The sequence below is a fragment of the Mauremys mutica genome, chromosome 5 (assembly GCF_020497125.1).
Source record: "Mauremys mutica isolate MM-2020 ecotype Southern chromosome 5, ASM2049712v1, whole genome shotgun sequence".
Taxonomy (NCBI): Eukaryota; Metazoa; Chordata; order Testudines; family Geoemydidae; genus Mauremys; species Mauremys mutica.
The window spans coordinates 62,105,785-62,127,002 of record NC_059076.1 but is presented as its reverse complement, the minus strand read 5'-3'; the positions used below and the strand labels follow the sequence as shown (position 1 = coordinate 62,127,002).

Here is a 21,218-nt window from a genome sequence, read left to right as displayed (position 1 = left end):
AATGACTTCTGCTGACCCCGATTCAAGCACCTACGGGTGCTTAGCCAATCAGGAAACCAGCAGGAATATCATATGACTACAGCTATTTGACTTTAACCATGCAGCCAATCCCAGCGCAAAATTCACCAGAGTTTCAAAATGCATGAAAACATTTTGTCTGCCCTAGGGAAACTTCATTTATATGAACAGCTCTGAGCATAACTGATGTGATGTTTAATATGTGGACAGCTGATATCCTATCTATACTAGGGATCACAGTGTTGCTAAAATTTGTTCAGCCGAACTGATGTTAGAAACAGTGAGAAATTTTTTAGAAAATTTTCCTAGTATAGAAAAGGAACTAGTTAATATAAAAATGCACCCCCAACTTAACCAAAATTTCACTGATATAATAATGTTCACAGAATCTGCAAACTCAAAAAACTGCCAATGTTGAAATTTAATATCTATGTTTAGTTTTACATTGAATATCATGCACAGCCCCAATCAAATCTTATCAGTAGAGTATCTTTATTTGCACTACAATGTAGAAAAACCTCTAGATTAACACTTCATGAGCCAAATACGTTATGGAGATGACATAGCTGATGGCCAAAAACAAAAAGGGGGGAAGATATAAGTGCCATCAACCAGCAAAGTCTGGTGCTCCGAGAAGAAGGAAAGTTACTGTGAGAGTCATTACTATGACAGAAAAGGGCTATGGAGGTTTTAAGGGGTATAAAGGCAGTACCATCAGAATAACGTGGCAAAAGTCTCCAGATAGAGTGTGCTGCAAAACTCAAAATTGTTGTAATACAGTTGGATAAGAGATAGTGGCTATGAATACACTGCATCAATTTTCCTCTCATTTAAATTGGTTCTACACCCGGGTGACTGCATTCAATGGAATTACTTTTGATTTAAACCAGTATAAGTGAGAGAAGAATCAGGCCCATTTCTTTAAAGGTGGCAGTTAGGAATCATACATGCACGACAGAATTGTGTCCAAAACCAAAAATATCTTTCCGAATTAATAATAGAATGTTCATGTTAATATCTTTCATAATTTCTAAATTTCTTGTGTTTTTTGTAAGGATTCAAACAATATTCAGAGGGTTTCTGGCAAAAGTGCTCCTCATGCTGTAGTGCTGCATGATTTTCCAGCAGGTGAGTGCACATAAATAATACTAATAAGTGTATAGTTTGACTAATAGTGTAAAATGTGCTTCCAAAGCAGAGAAGAAAATAGTCAAAACTTTTTTTTCTGTTCTTTGGAACACAGGTTTAAAAGGCATGTAGCGTTTTGATTTTCACAGGAATTTGAAATGTGGTACAATTGCAGAGCCCAAGTTGCTAAGTTTGGATCCAGACTTACCCTGAATGTGTGGATGTTCTGATCCATGGTTTTAGCTCAGACCAATTTTGAGTTAAAGCTTACATGTCAAACCGTGTAGCCATGTTAATAAAGACTTTTTAAAACTGATTCAACTTTTGGGTATGGTGTATATTTAATAAGCTTTTACTCAGAGAAATTCACTGCATTTGACACTGACTGTAACTGAAATGATGCTGTCTTACAGAGCATGCTGATGATTTGGACCTCCATTCTGGAGAGACTGTTTATCTTCTGGAGAAAATAGATAATGAGTGGTACAGAGGAAAACTCGGGAATCGCACAGGGATGTTTCCTGCCAACTTCGTTAAAGTGATTGTATGTAGCCCATTTCCACTGAAATATAGCGGGTTCCACTCATGTTCATGATCAAGGCCTAATTTACCTTCTCTCCTGTGCATTTTATTCCACTTGTTATCTAGATAAATTTTGCACAGAAGAGAGATCAGTTTGTTTGTGTGATATTAGAAATCTACTTAATCTTGCAACTCTGCCCAACCATTATAGGTATGATTCTCATGTTAATTTAAAGTCAAGTGAGAGAATTGCAGCTGTTACTTAAGAAATGCTTATAAATCACCCCGACCAGATTCTGTTCTTTCATCTGGGCAAATTCCCATGGGAGTTTCCCTGGTGTTACAGAGCAGATTATTTTAAACAGCTACACTTAAGCAAGAAGCTGCACTTAAGCTACACTTAAGCAAGAAGTCCCATCAAGGATTTGCATTAAATTATTTGAGTATTGGGATGCCTTCAACCCTCCCAAGATGTGCACGCTGACATGGTATGTTGATATTGAAGTATGTTTTAAAAATTGCAGCAGACAAGTTTATTTTGGAAAAACAAAAACAAAACCTCTTGAATGATGCAAGTCACCAATAAAAAAAACTCCCAAAAGAAAACAAATTAGAACTCCTAAAAGGAAGGGTCACTTTATACAATAAGAGTAATCAAACCAGTGGTGAGGAAGTATTGAGGAGATAACACCATGGCTGCAGATTTTTACAGGATAGCCTGCTCAGTGCAAAGAGACCTGGATAAGGGAATCTGAGACACTTGGACCTAGCAGACACAGTTTTTCAAAGGACTTGTCTACACTTACAGCACTGAAGCAGCTGGGTCGCCGTGGCACTTAGTGAAGATGCTACCTATGCCAACAAGAGAGCTTTTCCCATCAGCATAGGTACTCCACTGCCCTGAGAGGTGGCAGTTATGTTGATGGGAGAAGACTTCTGTCGACATAGCGCTGTGTGCACTGGGAGTTAGATGGGTATAACTATGTTCCTCAGGGGATTTTCCACACCACTCGGCCTAGTCTAGACTAGACGCGATAAATCAACCCCCGTTGGATCAATCACTGCCCACTGATCCAGCAGGTAGTCTAGACAAGCCCTCAGAGGTGTAGTTATACCAACATAAGTTTGTAGTGTAGACCAGGGCCTACTGATAGTGGCATAGAAACTTCCACTTCACTTATGTATCTTTAGTCATCCGGTGGATAGTGTACTGATCAAGGAAGTCAAGAGATCTGGATTCCATTCCCAGCCCTGCCATTGTCTCAATATGTGACCTAGGGCAAGCAATGTCACATTTCTGTGGGCTTATTTATGTGGATACTTAAGGTCTGATTTTAAACCAGTTTAGTTAAAATGGTGCCAAAGGCTTTGTGGACATGGTGATTTTGGTTTAGCTCAAGTCCATTAGGAATCAACTTTAGCTAGTCCAAAATGTTCATACAGTGTTCCACCATGTTCAGACAGTTTTTTACACTGGTTTAACTAAACGGGGTTAAAATCACACCTTAAGTTACACATGCACAACTTACTTTTGGAACTGCTGCTACATTAATAACTTTGGGTATTTTCTAACCATCGTGAGGGAGTTGTACACAAGAGACTCTGATTCTGTTTTTTAACGGTTTATGTTAGTGAGTTTTAATATGCTCAATACCATTACTGAATGATAAATATTGTCATAGCTGGGAATAGTGAGATGGGGCAGGGGTGTTACTCCCACACAGGACTAATACTGAGATTTGTTAGGTAAACAGACTGCACCCTTCACCTTCTTCTTGTTTCTAAACAAACATTATGTAATTCACAATTTGATTTCTATTGATGGCTAACTTTTAAAACAAAGTTTTATTCTGTTTTAAAACAGTGGATTGAACATCATGGGCCAAATTCAGCACTGGTGTAAACATGCACAATCTTGTTTGAAACAAGATTGAGTTGACATGAAATAGGTACCTTTTAGTTTGTGTCAGTGGGGTCTACTTGGAGCAGTTAGAGTACTCGTGCTCCTCTAATTGTGGGGCCCCGTATAGACAAGCCCAAAGTCAGTGGAGCTGCGCCAGGCCTGCATTTGGCTCACTCTGTCAGACAATACTGGAGTTGTTAGACAACATACTGTGGGATTCAGTAGCTAATAAATAAGGGGGAAATGAACCTAGGAACGTCTTCCTGAGCTGCTCCCATTTTAATTTTTTCTGTGTACTCAGAAATGATTCTTACATACTAATATTTAATTTTGAAAGTTTTATTTTATTTTTAAAAGGGAATTGAACTCTTTTAGCACTAAAAATATTTTCTTTACAGTTTGGAAATTTAAAAAAAAAATCTGTTGGGAAGAGAGAACACTTTATTAAAAAAAACAACAACAGTTAACAGAGATAATCAGCTCATTGGGGCCAGAGATTCAGTACTGATACAAGAGCCAATTCTAGCTCTATCTCATAATGTTAAGCTGGATATCAGCATGAGGTCTAGGCATCAAATAATAATACTTAGCATCTATGGTACACTTCAAACATTATCCCAAGGTAAAGCATGGCCCAATCCAGCACCCACAGATGTTCAATGAAGAGACTCCCATTGATTAGTGAGGGACTTGGGTCAGGCCCTCAGTGAGTAGTGACAGAACCAAGACTACAAACAAGGTCTTTAGACTCCCAATCTGATGTTTACTCCACTAAGCCATGCTGCATATTTTGCAGCTCTCTTGTGTGATAAGAGATCAGATGATGACTGTGATGATATTTTTAAATAAAAACGTAAAACCATACACATGCAGGGTCCCTTAGTACACAGCCTGCAGCTCCAAATGGGATAAGGAAGAGAGCTTTTGGTGACACTTAACCTCTTTTTACATTCTGTCTTTGCATGCAGACTGAAGTACAATTTGAGACATGTTTGTTTATTTGGGGTACAGATGGCAAAATCTGGATGATCAAAGCCCGGAATGGATATTTCTAAATAGTAGAATTGCACTAGCAGATAATAGATTGCAATATCAATTATGAGCCTGGAGCCAAAAGCAACAGTGTGTAGTAGCATCCAATTCCATTTTCTGCCAGTCAACAAAGAGGACTATTGCTATTAAAACACACAGTTAGTAATGTAAATTATGTTTTTGTTTGTTTTCTTAATGTTGAATAGCAATGATGATGGGCCCCTGGCATCAAAGAGTTAAGTGATTATGCCAAAACAGCACCATCACCACCACCCCCAATGATCAGAACATTCCAGTGATTATGTAGTGCCATGTGGATAGGGTGACCAGATAGCAAGTGTGAAAAATTGGGACAGGGCAGAGAGGTAATACATGTCTATATAAGACATAGGCACCTATATAAGACAAAGCCCCAAATATTGGGACTGTCCCTATAAAATCAGGACATCTGGTCACCCTATGTGTGGCATCTGCAGCTGAAACTGCAATGTAATTGACTAATTTGAATGGAGAATATTCTAATTTTGACATTAAATATGCTAAATTTATACCACTGTAATTTTAAGATTGATTGTGTATTGTTTTGTTTTTTGGTCTTCTCATTATTAGATTGATGTTCCAGAGGAAGAGAACAGGAAAAAAGTATTGTTTTCATCACCATGTATTAAGTGAGTTTCATACACATTGTTGCTCTCTTTTTCATCTTGACATATATGAAAAACAAATAAGCAGAAGGATTATGTTTACTTCAGATTTACAGAGGCATTAGCGTTAATTTAGTCAAACTCTGATGCACCAATATTTTAGTTTATGCTGTTTAATTTTTGCAAACTAGGAATATTTGAATAAGAATCTTTCAATTTTTCGTCTCATTCATATGAAATTAAGCACTAATTACTGTAAAATAGAACAAATATTCCTGAAAAATGACTCAAAACAATGCAATTTTATTTTTGGCTGGAATATAAACAACAGACTGAACTTCAGGGATTTAAGAAATGGCAGATGATATTGACTTTGAAATCAATCATTTTTTAAATCTGCTCTTTTGAGATACTGAGAAGAGCTACTTCTAGGGCTTGATGCTGAGAGGGTCTGTGAACCTACCATTCCCATCAATTGCATGTGCTCAGCAGCTCACATGATCAATTATTATAGACTTATTTTAATATAGAAAGACTACGAGAGGCAGTATCATCCCTGGTGCAAATGGATACAACTTGATTTCAGTTGCATTCCATAGTATCATTTTTGGACAGTGCTAGTTTGTTGACTTACATGATTGTTCACTTGCAAAGTGAAAAACAAAATGAAGCAGAGGTGGGTTACACAAAACAGTCTGAGCCTTTCCCTTAAAGGTAAAGTTTAAAAAAAAAAAGTTAATTTCAAATTAATAGAACTATTCAAACTCCACTTTTCTGGTAGCTTTGAAAGTCACTAGAAAAGATCAACAGTAGCAATCTGATTTTAAAAGTCCCTCCATATCACCCTCTTTTAAAAAATAACAAATTTTAGCAAAATAAACTGAAAAATTTAGAATTATGAAGAAGGATGACCAATATGTGATCAGGGTTCAAATGATGTCACAGAAAGAGGTGGGGAGTGGGCAGGGATTCCTTTTTACACCTGTGTGACAATCTGCTGGGGTTCCCAACACTGAGAGTTTCTGTGTTGCCCCCTCAGACTCAGCGTAGCAGCAGCAGCAAATTTCCCACTTGCTCGGTGTCAGCTCTCCGACACACTGGCTTGTCTGCCTTGCCTGCCTTGCCAGCAAACTTTTTAGGATTCTGCCAGTCCAAACCCTGTCTCGCAGGTAACGATCAGTGAACCCCATTCCCATGTCCCTCAGAGACATCTTTCTGCAACACTCACAAAAACAAGTTCACTGGTCCTTTAACAAGACAGTACACAGTAGCTTATTACGTTCGATGGGGTTAACCAACAGTCTATTTCAATCAAAGCATTGAGTTGGTGTATGGTATAAGTAAAACAGGTTTGTTAACAAAAGGACACAGATTTAAGTAATATCAAATATAAGGAATCAGGGTAGAAACAAACAAAACAGGTTACAAACAAAATAAAATATGCTTCTAAGTCTAAAACTACTTAATACACTAGTGTCTTTTCTTCAAAGCAGTTTTTGTCACCATAGTCTTTCTTCCTGCTTGGCTGGCTAGACCTTTAGCCAGGACCCAGCACATGGAGCTGAAAGCGCTTGGTTTCTTAGTTATCCTTCACCTTAGGAATCAAAGGGGTTCACTCCCCTCCTTATAGTCCAGTAAACCTTTGAAATGTGTTATTTTGAAGTGTATCCTCAAATAAAGTTCCTTTCCCCTGCTGGGTGTGGACACCATGCTGTCTGGTGTAGATTCTGTGCTGGTTCCGCCCTTGCTGGTGATTTTTAAAATGCAAATTATCCCATACTGCAACCTCTGATACAAGCGAGTAGCCCACTGAATTTGCCCACACCTGATCTGAGATGTTGGCCTCTTTCCATTGTCTGGAGAAAACCTGTTTATGAATTTTCCCTGACATCCCTGGTTTAAACACATTTTAGTCACATATTTCCAGCACATCTTTACAGTTCTTTGAGGGTTAACTATACATTCATTGTGCAAGAATATTAATGATCAGTGAGTTATTAGTTTTCCAGTGATATATTACAAGCCACCTTTTGGGAAAATAGCATGACAACAGAATGCAATCTTGCATGGGGGGGCTCTTAGGGTCACAGCCTCCTTCACCCTGTATTTCTGGGGGTGGCACTAAATGATAAATAATTGGTGCATTCAGTGATTTAAATATTGCTACACAGCAACTTTATGTTCCAGTTAAATGAAAAAAATTGAATTCAGTGTGTGGTATCCTGCTGTAAATTGTAAAGCTGTCAGAGGCATTGATTTTTTTTCCCCCTACATTTAAAAAATAAGAGTTTATATTTTCTGAAATCCAATAGAGGAAAAGGTTTTTGGGGGCAGAGATGTGTGAATCTTCTTATACTATTTAAACAGCATTTCACAGTGGCTCATCTATCAAACAGACGAAATAAAAATGTGATTGCAGCCATTGCTGATGTGTGTCCCCCGTCCCATCCCCTCCACTGAAGACTGACTACAGGCTGTCCAGCTGTAAAAAATATTTTAAAAGCCTATGTTGCTCCGTTTTTTGTTTTTTAATGTGGCTTCAGTGGAATTAAGACAGAATTACTTTTCCTTTTTTGTGTATTTCTTAACTTGGAAATATTCTATGGGCCATCTTCTTAACTGTGCAAAATATGAGTGGACAGGGGCAAGGTGGATTCAAGTAATCTTTCCAAACCCCTGATCCTGGGCAGGCCAGCCAGGAAAGTAGACCTGATGCAATTGAAAGCAGCTCTCCAGACCAAGGTGCCAGCTAGGGATCAGCCACAGCACTGCACACGCCGCCTCATTCCCTCCCACTCCTAGCATCCTACATCTTGCTACTCCCCACCCGCCATACACCCTACTGAGAGGCAGGGACTGGATATTGGAGAGCTAGGCCTATGGATAGTTTGTACCCATTTAGGGCAGCTTTCTGCCTGCTTTGTGCTGTCTAAGTATAACCTTTAGGCCCCTATTTTTAACCATCTTGGCCAGAAAGATATAAATATGGTGGGTTTTGCTTCATGATAACTATTGTGGGTGTCCTGTGCAATTTGTTCTGGCTATGTAATGCCCAAGACAAGAAGTGAAATGACAAAAATATTAAAATTAATATGTAAAGCCAACTCATTCTTTTGTGTTTGTGCAGGGGCCCGAGATGCGTAGCTCGGTTTGAATATATCGGAGACCAGAAAGATGAATTAAGTTTTTCAGAAGGTGAAATTATTCTTCTTAAGGAATATGTAAATGAAGAATGGGCCAGTGGAGAGCTGAAAGGCACATCTGGAATTTTCCCCTTGAACTTTGTGGAAATTATTGAAGATCTGCCTGGATTAGGTACAATATATCAGCACTCTCTAGGTGTATAACTGGAATAGAGTCAGTGTATAACATTTAGTATTGCATGTAGGTAGTATGACATAATGTATGAGGAGCTGGAAAGAAAAATGCACTTTATTTAGGACGACTACTAAAAATGAGGAAAGGGATTAGTGAAAACAAGAGACCAAAATGAAAGAGGACAAACAAGTGAAAATTGAAAGGAAAATTAGCCTTTTGAAGAGAAGCCAGTTGTTGAATACAGTAAAAGCTGTGTTATCTGGCACTTTACCAGCTGGAACGTTCTATAAACCGGCATTTTTTATCTTTATTGGCAGTCTGGCTGGTGTGGGGCTGGCAGGCTCCCTACCTGGCTCCACGTGGCTGCATGGAAGCAGCAACATGTCCCCGCATGGAAGCAGCAACATGTCCCCGCTGCACCTAGGCGGAGGAATGGTCATGAGGGGTTTGGAGTGCAGGAGGGGGCATGGGCCAAACTCCGTCCCTCTTAGTTAACCGGAATTTTTCACTTACCGGCACCTCTCATACCCCCAACATGCTGGATAAAAAAGCTTTTACTGTAATATGGTATCACAAAATGCTGTTCTTGATTTTCACTTCCTCGCCAACATGTTGAACTCACATCACGTGAAATTCTGAAGAGCAAGAGCAAATATTTGAACTGTTTATACTTTAGGTGTAAGAGCACCACTGAAGAACAAGACGGAGAGTTCTGCTGGTCTTTCTCAGGTAGGCTACTGGAATTCAATACACTGAAGCCAAATTAACAAGAGGTAAATTGCATAAGATAAATTTTCATAGTGATGCATAGGGAGATCAGCTACACAACTTTCATTGAAATTAGTAGGCATTATTAAGCATCTTATTCTCAGTGCATTGTGTAAATAATTACTCATAGAAACCTAAATTGCAATTGATGAAATGATTCAGTTAGCAGGAAGTCATCAGACATTGCTCTTACTCTTATTTCCTTTGTTTAGGCAATTTCTATTGTTCAGTCTCTTGTGATTTGTTGAGCTACTGTAGTTTAGTTTAGTCTGCTTTTAATTTGTAATGGGCATTAGATAGTGTCTTTTGTTTCTGTTATCCCACCTCTAAATATGTTAAAAGGGGAGGCAGACAGTATGAGACAGGAGTAACCCACGTGAAAGTTTCTTAAATTGGATGATCATTGAAATGTTATTCTAATCTACAACTGTATAGAGCACATATGGTATAACGGTTAACACAGAGGTGTCAGATTCATTTGTGGGAAGGGATTAATTCTTTGCTTAATTAAGGTCTGTGGGCCTGGTTATACATTCAGCACTCTATGCCCCAACAATTCACAGTGGAATATCTGCTGCTTTCAGCAGTAGTTCAGACAGCGATCGGGTATATGGGCTGTATGTAATATCTAAAGTTAGCTCTTACTGGTTCAGTGCCTTCCTGTAACATTCATCATTCAGTAAGAAAGTCAGCTGCTATTCCTGCCCTTTATCTTCTTTCCAGGGCCGGCTCCAGGGTTTTTGCCACCCCAAGCAGCAGGGGGAAAAAAAAATGCCACGATCATGATCGGCGGTAGCTCCACCACGCCACTTTCTTCTTTGGTGGCAGGTCCTTCCCTCCGAGAGGGACCGAGAGACCCGCCGCTGAATTGCCGCGGAAGAGCCCAACTTGCCGCCCCTTCCCCTTGGCCGCCCCAAGCACCTGCTTGCTGAGTGATGCCTGGAGCCGGCCCTGCTTCTTTCCCTACCTTTGTGAGTCTTCTCTGTTCTTTCTTCCACATTTCCTTCCCTATAGCAACTCCTAGTTCCCAACCCAGTGGACTCTACTCCCATTTATCCCCTAGATGAAAAAAATGATCCGTGATTACATAGCTAATGGTAGGAGGAAAGTTTTGTCATTGGGCTTTGAAGATGACACTTCAATCAGATTAATAAGGGATAGAGCAGTTTGCGCTGAATCATTTATATAGTGTTCCCAGTTGGAAGGTTCTAGCCCTCATAGCTACAGAGAGAATTTAATTAATTTATGAAAACTTAGATTATGGACAATCTGAATATGCCAGGCAGGTCCTATCAGTACATTATACGAGCCATGCATTTCCTAACCCTGGGTTAAAACAAAAGAGTAGGGGTCAGGGAGATCATGAGGCTTAAATTCAGTTGAACCAGTTGATTGTGTGGCTTTGGTACAAATTACCCCTTCACTTTCCTGTGTTCCTTTTCATTCAGCAGAGCCTCCTTAAAAACCAGCTTCTGTGGCAGAGTGACACTTTCCTGTGTTAATAAGAAGTGACCAGGGGGACAACACAATATTTTCAAAATCTCCTTTTCAGGCCTCTCAGAGATGTCTAACAGGGAGAAATTACAGAAGTAAAACATGCGCACACAAAAGATCATATTCAAAATTTGCTTGACTCTCTCCCTTTCAAAGCACTGTGCTAGGAAAAGGATTGTGCACCTCTACAAACATCGTAAACCAAGTCTGTGGATTCACAATATCCTCTGTACACTTTGCAAGTCAGGATTGTTATAACTCCCCCTCCCCCTTAACTTCGATACTCTAATGTGTGTTAAACCAATTAAGCAAATATAATATTATGAAAAAAAAATCGTATTCATGTGGGTTACCCTCCCTGTCTAAATCTATGGCTCCACCCATTTCCTGCAAACAGATCTTGTGTTTGTTTACTTTGACAGACTGATAGACATTCTGGAGAGTGGTGTGAAGCACTTCATGATTTTACAGCAGAAACCAATGAAGATTTATCCTTTAAAAAGGGAGACTACATCCAGATATTGGAGCATGTGGACTCAGAGTGGTGCAGAGGGAGACTGAATGATAGCGAAGGCATTTTCCCAGCAGTTTTTGTTCAGACCTGTTCCGGTACAGTATTTCTAGTGGAAGATAAATTCTCATTTCTTAACCCAAATCCCTGTGCTCAATGATGATTGGTGCTCTGGTTCCTAGAGTGATGTAATTAGCTAGGTATATCTGTAACACTAAGCAGTACTACAGTGACATGTCATTGCCTAGAGATCAAACTAGACCTTGAATCAACATTTTCCAAATAATGGCACAGAGCCAATCACTACAGCTGAAGAGATACCATTAGAGATGAGAACTTTGCTCTAATTTAGTTTGCATTTGAAGCTGATCTTTGTATCAGTAAACAATATCCAGGTTTAATTACTGCTTGGAATGTTTAATGTTCTCTGTACTCTAAAAGTAATACTAACATCCGAGAGGAAAGCCAGGTTAGTTCTGGCCTGGGCTTTATCACTGAGGTAAAACCATTGTCTTCAAATTAAATCTAGTTACAGCTGTCCAGTGCTATAGCCTTCAGTGGGGTTTCATAGGTGTAACTGAAGGCACTGAGCCAAGTTGGCAGCTGGTATGAATCAGTGTAGTTCCACTGAAGATTTGGCCCATAATTTGTGGACAGTGGATGTGCATTGATGGCCCTGTCCAAAAAAACTAACTTACTCTATTCTGTTTAATTGAAGAAACGTGAGCAAGAAACCAGTCTAGTTCACTCTAAGAATGGAATTAGCTTTCTATGGCTAACAGTAGCCAAAAGCAATAAAATTTTAGTTTTTTTCCCCACTCAATTAAATACCTGTGATTCAGAATATACAGAAAGTAAGGTGGCTTTACACAGGTAACAGTATCAAACTCTGAAACTGACTACTGCTCCATTATTGTATACATTACATCAGGGTAGTCAATTATTTTTTGTCAAAGTCCAGGCTCCAGAATTTTTTTTTAAAAACATCATAATAAAAAGACTTCAGGGTCCATTCAAAAGCATCTGGAAGTCCAGATTTGGCCTGCAGTCTTCCTACTGAATATCCCTGCATTACATTTTCCAGTTAGGAAGAGAAAAGTCCAACTCCTCCGTGTAAAACTTCAGTTAATGAAAAGGGTTAGGTAGGTCAGCAGTGGGACAAGCTCTTGACTCAATCTCTGAAATCCCCTTCCTATGAAATGAACTCATTTATCCTGCAGAGGAAACAGTCTATCTGTAAGGAATATCAACGGCAGATTTCAACTGAAAGTTGTTTAGTTTTTATAGCGGTAGAAGTTCATTTCTCAGCATGACTATTTTATTTTATTATATTGTGACCCATGCAATATGTAGGATTTATTGCAGTTGTGTTCCACACTATGTACTAATAATGCACTCTGTGTATGTAGAGAGAGAGAGAATCCAAGCACTGAGAACTGTCATCTTGTTGTAGAATTCTCTTTAAAAATTTTTTGTATTTTAACAAATATTTTGTAATCACTTGTGTGTTGTCGATTGTTATACAGCTGGAGTAAAGTCAGCACAGTCTCCAGGATGCAGGAAAGGAAAAGCCAAGGCTTTATATGACTTCCAGGGACAGAATGAGGATGAGCTCTCCTTCAAGGTAAATATCTTAGTCATTGCTGTTAGCTCACAAACCTCGAAAGATATAGGGCAGCACCCTATTAAGAAAGCAGACTGTATGGAGCAGACCGATTGAGCTGGACCTCATTTACCTTAGAAACACAGCTAGAAAAGGTAAACTTTTACTGCCCTGGAAATAAGGCCAAATCCTGGGACTGAGAGTGGGGGAGTGAAAGGGGCACAAAGATGGCATAACACTTACCTTTGAAATCTGCTGCCCTGTGTCAGTCCAGTTCCATGGCATAAATTAGAGCAGATTATCAACCAGCCCCAAGGGGCTGAAACAACAGCTCTGTGAATCCATGAAGGATAGCGAAGCCCCAGCCATGCTTCTATGGTAGCAGTAGGGTGGTTGGCAAAGGAGCGGTTACAATGAATCTATACCCCAGGAAGATTCACTCTGCAGTGGGCTGATCCTCCTGTGGCTGGTTACGTTGATCCCAGGCTGCCTGGCCAGAGTTACCACATTCAGATTTGAAAGTTACAAGGTCAGTAAAGTAGCAGTTTACAATAGCCTCATCTCAAACATCTACTCAGCCTCTGTAGTGCTTAGAGCTAGCATATCCACCTCTGCTAACAGTGCAACTATAGTTGTAGCTAGTACTAGGAAAGCCCACATCCAGGTACTCTTCATCACTATTCCAGTAAGATCACTGATATTAGATGAACCTGAGACTCAGCAGCCAAGTGGTTATTTACTGAAAATGAATCAATTGTTTCAGAACACTTGCAATACATGGACTGACCACAACGTGTCTGTTCCCAAAGGGAAAAGTTGAAAATTTGCATGCTACGAAAGGGCTATTTTACAGTACATCCCAGCAGGGTACCTGACATCATGAGGGTGCATCACTTAAACTAGGATTTGCTCCTGGATCTTTGTCTGTTTACTGGGGATCTTTCCAAAACGTTAACTTTTTGATGTGTGGTAAATATAAATAGTAGCAACTATCAGAAGTCCCAAATGTTTGTCTGTGCCTCTGTTAATGTGGATGATTTTGGCTTTTCTATAACTTTACTGTGACTTCTGTCAGGGTACAGCTGTTTATTCATTTCCAAAGTCAGAGAGTAGTTTCACTTTGACAAATTGAGCCTGTTACTTTGTCGCACTGCTTAGAAAAAAGGTTAAATTAAGTTTTCTGACCAGATGCATTCACTTTCAGTTGTATCAAAAATTAGAGATCTGATCAAATAGGGCACCATAGAATTTCTCACTGTGCCTAGGAAGCAGAAGACAGGATGAAATACAGTAACGTAACAGCAGTAGCAACAGCACCTACACCCTATGATGGTGGGCTCTTTAAAATACATTTAGTACAGTGTGTGTTTGGGTTTCCTGAGACGTTTTCACAGCACAACATGCAGTTGTGACATTGAATACCCAGCAAGCAGTATGCCATTTGATTTTCTGACAGACTATTTGAAGAGCTAAAGGATGTTACCAAGAAGCAGTGGGTCTATAGTATATGAGAACCAATGACCTAGATACTGAGGGAACTTTTAAATTGGCAAGACCTGCATAGACATTCAAAGCAAGATCAGATGACTAGTAATCTCAAAAATACTACCTTTTACTGTGCCTAAAGAAGATCCTATGTGAGCACTTGAGTTTTATGTTCTTGGGAAACTACAGGAGCAGAGTATTCTAGACTAAAAGCAGAACCAATGCACTGGAAGAAAGGACAAGACTATGGGAGAATAAGCATGGGGCACACCATGATGAAAATAGGAACAAAATAGTAGATCAGACAGACAGTACTAATTTTAGTCCACTTCATACAACCTATTAAACTCCTCAGACCATTGTGCCACACTTTTGGGAACCATAATGAGGAAAACCTCAAGGAGTGAGTGTCAGGGGTGGATAACAAGAACAATGGGGATCTGACACTTAGCTTGTAGCAAAGATCTGAAAAGGAATTGTGCTTACTGGAGGGGGGAAAAAAAAAAACAGTTGAGAGAATATACTTCTCTGTTCCATGACATCAAAGAAGTTTAAGTGGCTCATCAGCATATACTGTTATATATACACCAAAACTCAAAGGGCTAGATCCAAAAAGAAATTTAGGTACTTAACTGTAACTTCAGGTACCTGAGTCAAGAAAAATTAGATTTTCAAAATCCCTGCTCAGCTGCTATAACCTTGTTTCCAGGCACCTAAGTTTCCAGGGATAAAGTTCATTAGATGCCTAAAAATCCACTGCTAGCCAGGTACACAGCTGCTTCAGTCCAGGCACCTAGCTCATGCCTAAGTCCTGGTGGGATCTGCCAATTAGGCATTGCCCCACTTATCTTGCCTAAGGGGCTCAGTGTGATAGACACGCTCAGAGGCCTGCCTGATTTGGAGCATGAATTTGAACCAGCATGTCCCATTTCTCAGAACAGAGCCCTGACTATGGGATATTCTGAGATAGGTGTCTCCCAAGTCTGTGAAGATGTTTTACTTTGTATAAATGTAAAGTTAGCAACAGATGCCAATATTTTATTGTTCTCTATATAAATCTAAGTTTTATAAAGGTGAATTTGTTACTGCTTCTCCCTCTAATCCCATATCAAGCTATATTTGAGCAGAAAAGATTCATCCTTGCTCATTTTCTTACAGGCAGGTGATATAATAACAGAGTTGGAACCTGTAGATGAAGATTGGATGAGTGGAGAAGTACAAGGCAAATCTGGAATATTTCCCAAGAACTTTGTTCAAGTTCTATAGGCATCATAAGGATGGAGCCCAGTTCTGCTCACTAGGCATATGGAAGCAAATGCTTATCTAGCACAAAGGCACATTATACTTTAGCAAACAAAGAACTACCATCTTTTTTGTCACTTGAGTTATTACTTTGACTATCAAATATGATTTGCACTATATTCTCAAGAAAGAGAACCACATCATATATAATAATTTCCTGAAACACTAACTTTTGCCATGACAACAAAACTTAGTCATACTTTGTGAATGTTCCACATGAGCTAGCAAACAGAATTTCCACAGGATTTTTAATAGTTTCCAGCTAGGGAAATTAAATGTGGTACAATATCTTACAAATTAAGTGAACTGCATTCTAGTAGTTGACCTGATCTGGTATTCATTTATCCTGCACACAATTTGCATAAATTAAGATTGTTTAATAGGCTTTTTAGAAATGCATTTATTTTGCAGATTTAAGTATTATATTAAATATGTATACCACATTTTTTATTTTCAGATTTCACTACTGCTTGAGTTAATATCCTCATTAGCAATAAAAAGCAGTTGTTTTAGGATTGAGAGGATAAAGGATAGACACTTTGTAGAGTTTGTCATTTCATATATGGGATACCAAAGTCTAACAAGCAGGAAGATCAAAAGGCTAAGAAAACTTCACTCACTTCATAGTTTCTCCATCTTTGAATGGGCTGAGTGAACTTGTGAAGTTCAAGGTTTTTGTACTTGTAGAGTTCATAAAACTAGAATGAACTCAATCTTTTTTTACTGAAGGGGGGCGGACAGGCTTAATCACTCAACACATTTTTCTAGTTAAAGGGAAACCTGCTCTGTGCACCAAGGAATAGATAAAGTCACCAACATTTAAAAACAAAAAACCCTCACCCTGGGGTTGGTTCAAGCTAGTGCCCCAGGAAGAGTGTTTTCCTATTAGAGACTCATTCACACCCTGATCCAGTCTCTGGGTTTCTCTGTCAGTCTGCTTGCTTTAAAAAAAAAAAAAAAAAAGATTTTTTCCTTGTCAATTTTCGTTTCCTTTACACAGAAACAAACCCAATTCCATTCCCATTTCAGCTTAACATTCAAACCTGACAGTGTTTGAAATTAGAAAAAGAAGCTTACCTATCCCTTCTATAAACCCCCAGCACCTTTCACCCCAGCTGCCATTCTTGTTTTGTTTCTTTCAGTTAAATAGTTCATTTTAATAAGAATATTTCACAGCCTTATGTCTATGAGTGAGAATAACTAATTGAGGTATCCACTGAAAAAGTTATTTTCTATAAATCACCTAAATAACATAAGATGTAGCATTATAAATCTGTCAAGGCAGAAAGCAGCAGACACCAAGAGAAATTATCCTAACAGGCACAAAGATTTGCATTGTTTTTGTTTTAAAAAAAAGTATACAAGTTAAATTACATAGACTAAATGAGTCTGATATTAGACATATTTCCAGATAAGAATAGCACATTCTGGAAACCAACACTTTCCAGAATGTTTGACAATAGCTCCATATTAAACAAGTTAATTGTTAATCCACCTCCCATTCTGGGCTGATGTGTACTGTAAAAAAACAAAAACAAAACATTTAGTCTTCATTATGCTGCAGTGTGTTCTATACATGTTCAAATGGCATCCTATTCCCACATGAGCAACTAGCCTCTTTTTGTATTCTCTGACGAACAAGGCAATTGAATAAACTGTGTGTGTACTCTGAGCTAAGAGGTGAGAAAACATTATCTAAAAGTTGTATCTGAAGATTAATAGGTGCAGGTGGCAAATAAAAAAAGCCAGGCTTTTCAGAATCTTTTTCCATCAGAAAAGTACAGCATAGGGTAAAAGTCAGAGCATCAAGGTGTTGATTCAGCATTGATCATTTAAAGTTTGGAGACTAGGGAGATCTTTTTAGCAAGTTCCATCTTTAATATCTTGATTTAATGTTGAAATCTAATACAGGCCCCTCTCCTACTATCTCTCATCCTATGATGCTGCTTTCCCCTGGGCTTATAGAAAGGATGCTCAGATACTATAGTAATGGACTAATATAAAAACCCTGATAAAATACAATGGACATTAGCACTCAAAACTTGCCTTTTTAGTTTTTAGTGCATGGATGAAAAGGACATTATTTTTATTTTATGTGCCCAAAAAGTAAATTCTAATTCCACTTAATGATAAACCTGTATGTACTCTTTTGGAAATGTCTTCTCCCCTTTCACTTGGGGAAAAAAAAATTATAGTGTTGCTTTACAGTATGGGTACCATGTCAAAGGTTTAAGCAAAATGGACTCCTTTCATCATGGCTCTGTGCCCATGCAATTGGTAAACCACCTGTAAGTATTGTTTAACAGTAGAACAAGTAAAAATTTAAGAACTTTATAAAAAACGACACTTACTCAACTTACTTCCTCCAAATGAGATACCTAAATCATTGAGGAGGCAGATAAGGTATTAGTGTGCAATGTTTACTTACTATTGACTTTGGGCTTGTCTACATGGGGGATAATGGGCTCCATAGTACACTTCAGAAATCACATCCCTAATGTGCTGTGCATTAATTGGTCTGTGTAGACATTACTGGTGTTCTTTAATGCAGTGCTGTTTCAAACAGTGCTACATTAAACCATACTAGTGAACCTTTACCATGCACCAGCAGGGTATACATGGAGACATTGATTTCTAAAGCACATTAACATGGGCATATCTCACACACCCCCACAGCTCACATTACCTTGCTGGGTAGACAACCTTTTAATTATGTCAGTTCTCTAAAGCTTTGATACAAATATTTTTGAACCAATAGTGAATTTATAGATTTTTCCAAAAGAAAAAAGGGTGTGTGAAGATTTGGTTATATTGGCCTATTAATTTTTACCACTTTAATTAAATGCAGGACAGCCATTATATTTCAAACTTTTTAAATAAACATCTGTTTAATTGAATAATCCTTGTATTTTATTTTGTAACTCCAAATACTAAATCAGGAAATATAGCAAACATAATACCACTTATAAAAGGGTAAAATAGCTGGAAGCTGCAAATTCAGAACAATAGCGCCATCTAAGGGCTTTTTACATTATTGTAGCTTTGCCAGTTCAGAAAATCGCTTTAAATTTCAGTCCCTTGATAAATTTAAATTAACTAATCTGTTTTGCAAAAAATATCTGCTTTACTGTTAGACAATATCTGTGACCACAAAGGTTTATACAGAAAGTCTAAAATCTCTATTGATTACAAGGATGTAATTCAGCAGAAAGGGGAAGTGAAAAGGGAAAATTCCTGTGAAAATCCTAAATTACATTTGCAATTAATATGAAAGATTATGCTATCTTGAAATTCAACTAGGGACTATGATTCATTAATATGATAGAGTGGTTTTCCTAAGCTCCAGGCTGTTAGTGTTTTGTTAAATTATCCACAGTGAAAGTAGCATCTTTGTGACAGAACACGTTTTTCCATGATTTTTATATATAGTGAATATAGTACAAAATAAAAACTTTTACATTCTGCAAGTCCAAATTTGTCTCCAGCATTATGGTACCAGTATAAATTAAATTTGTATTTAATCAATAAATTTTTATATGCATGTCTGAGTCACATTTGAGTCTGTATTTACCTTTAACTCTCAATAATTCTGATTTAATGAAAGGATTGATATCTTTAAATACGTGAGGTCACGTTCAGTTAACATGGTCTATAATGCAATAATTGCTTTGTCTGGTGGGCTGTAGTTTTAGGCCTGGTCTACACAGATCTTATACCAGTATAAATATTTCCATTAGGGATTTAAATAAAAATAGTACACTGTATAAATGTACCTTACACCAGTAGTCAATATTTTGGAAATAACTGCACCTTTGTCCCTCCATGGTCTGTTCAATAGACCAGACCTCTAGCAATCACCTCTCTATTGGAAATGTCACATGACTAATGCTACAATTTTGTCACAGAGGTCGCAGAAGTCACGGAATCCATTACTTCTACAGACCTCCGTGACTTCAGATCTGACGGCTGGGAGCCACAGGGTCGCACCACCTCCCACAGCAGCAGGTATCCCCACCACGGCGGGGCAGGAGGACCCCCTCCCCATGCAGCTTCTGCCACCGGGGAAGGCGCAGGGGGACCCTGGAGCTCTGACCACCCTGCCCCTTCCCATTTTATCAGATATTTTTAGTAAAAGTCAGGACAGGTCACAGACTTCCGTGAATTTTTTCTTTATTGACCATGACTTTTACTAAAAAAAATCCATGACAAAAATCTTAGCCTTACACGACTCTCTCCATCCAACCCAGGGATTTAAGCTGCAGTTCAAGAGCCTGCCAACCACATTTATAAGTTCTCTAATACCTTAGTCCAAAAAACAAAATAATAAGTTGTCTAAATGAATGCTAAGCTTACCAAATGTCACCCAAATTCCACAGAGGAACATTGTTAGATTCCAAAGTCCTTCAAGCTTTACAGCAGAGTTTGCCCTCTTGGTTAACAGTTTGTGTCAGTTTTTAGATCAAGTACTTCTCAGTCAATTTCAGCTGAGCCTGTATATCAAAAGGCTTTCTCTATCTTCTGGAACTCAGCCAGAACCAGTATATGCAGTTCACCTAGCATTCAGTAGTTCTCCGGAGTTGCTTACCTGTTCCAGGGTCTGTAGTAATTACCCACACACGCGCTGGTTTTAGTTCCTGGAGGGAGTTAGCAACCCATGGAGCTAGCATACAATCCCTGGCTCAGAGCTACAGGTAACTTTTATAAAGTTGAAACAATACTCTCAACGATATTGCATGTGTCTATAGCACCTGTCACACCTGGATGGCTTATCTTCCTTCCTGTGGAGGAATACAGCTATATTGCTAAAGCACTCAGTGGTTTAACTGCATCTATACTATTGGGTTTGTACAACATTATCTGTACTGTTTTAATTATACCAATACAACTTGAGTCTCAGCAATCTGAGTTGTAGTTGGATTGTTGTAAATAGGTAAGAATACAAAGAGTGATCACTCATATGTGCTTGAATACAACAGGTAAAAAGGCTTATAGTAGGAGAACTAGATGGTTCAGGGGATTGGTAACAGGATACAGAGTGTCTTTCACTAGAAACAACTGGAAATTACTATCACCTGAGTAGCCTATATGGAACGAATGGAGAAGTTTCACTCTAATTCCCAGTAAACAGGCATCTCTAAAGCCATTAAAATTAGCACCCTTGTTAGTAGCACACATAGCAAGGATGGAAATGGTCAGGGCAATTAAACTTGAACTCCCACTTTCTGTTCTGTTTAGACAACTTTGGTCCTCAGGACTGTCAATCCAGCACCCCATGAACACTAAATTCATATTAACATTTTTACTTTGGAAAGAAAGGTAATCATGTCTATTCTATACAATTGACAAGACAACATCAGGTTCACGGCTCTTTAGATTACCTTGCAACCACTTCTTTGTAGTGGTATCTTCTAGACATTTTACCAGAATAGCCTGACTTTTGGCACACTTCAGATTTACTTTGAAGAGACCAGCCAGCACTCAAAATGTTTT

General features: G+C 38.6%; 1 protein-coding gene across 6 annotated transcripts in view; it reads left to right on the top strand.

Annotated features, from left to right (window-relative positions):
• The window catches only part of SH3D19 (SH3 domain containing 19), a 126,385-nt gene extending 105,179 nt beyond the window's left edge, over positions 1-21,206 (top strand). For 2 of the 6 annotated variants that reach the window (XM_045017734.1, XM_045017735.1), the window contains 8 exons: positions 1,074-1,146; positions 1,560-1,690; positions 5,213-5,271; positions 8,375-8,562; positions 9,242-9,294; positions 11,250-11,436; positions 12,865-12,962; positions 19,634-21,206. In XM_045017734.1, the coding sequence (XP_044873669.1) occupies positions 1,074-1,146; positions 1,560-1,690; positions 5,213-5,271; positions 8,375-8,562; positions 9,242-9,294; positions 11,250-11,436; positions 12,865-12,962; positions 19,634-19,921 (1,077 nt within the window). In that variant the 3' untranslated portion in view covers positions 19,922-21,206. Of the gene's footprint in view, positions 1-1,073; positions 1,147-1,559; positions 1,691-5,212; positions 5,272-8,374; positions 8,563-9,241; positions 9,295-10,056; positions 10,281-10,784; positions 11,200-11,249; positions 11,437-12,864; positions 12,963-15,584; positions 19,270-19,633 lie in introns of those variants that run through there. The other 4 variants (XM_045017737.1, XM_045017740.1, XM_045017739.1 and 1 more) reach the window with 3 other exon arrangements.
• Positions 21,207-21,218: the final 12 nt, after the last annotated feature.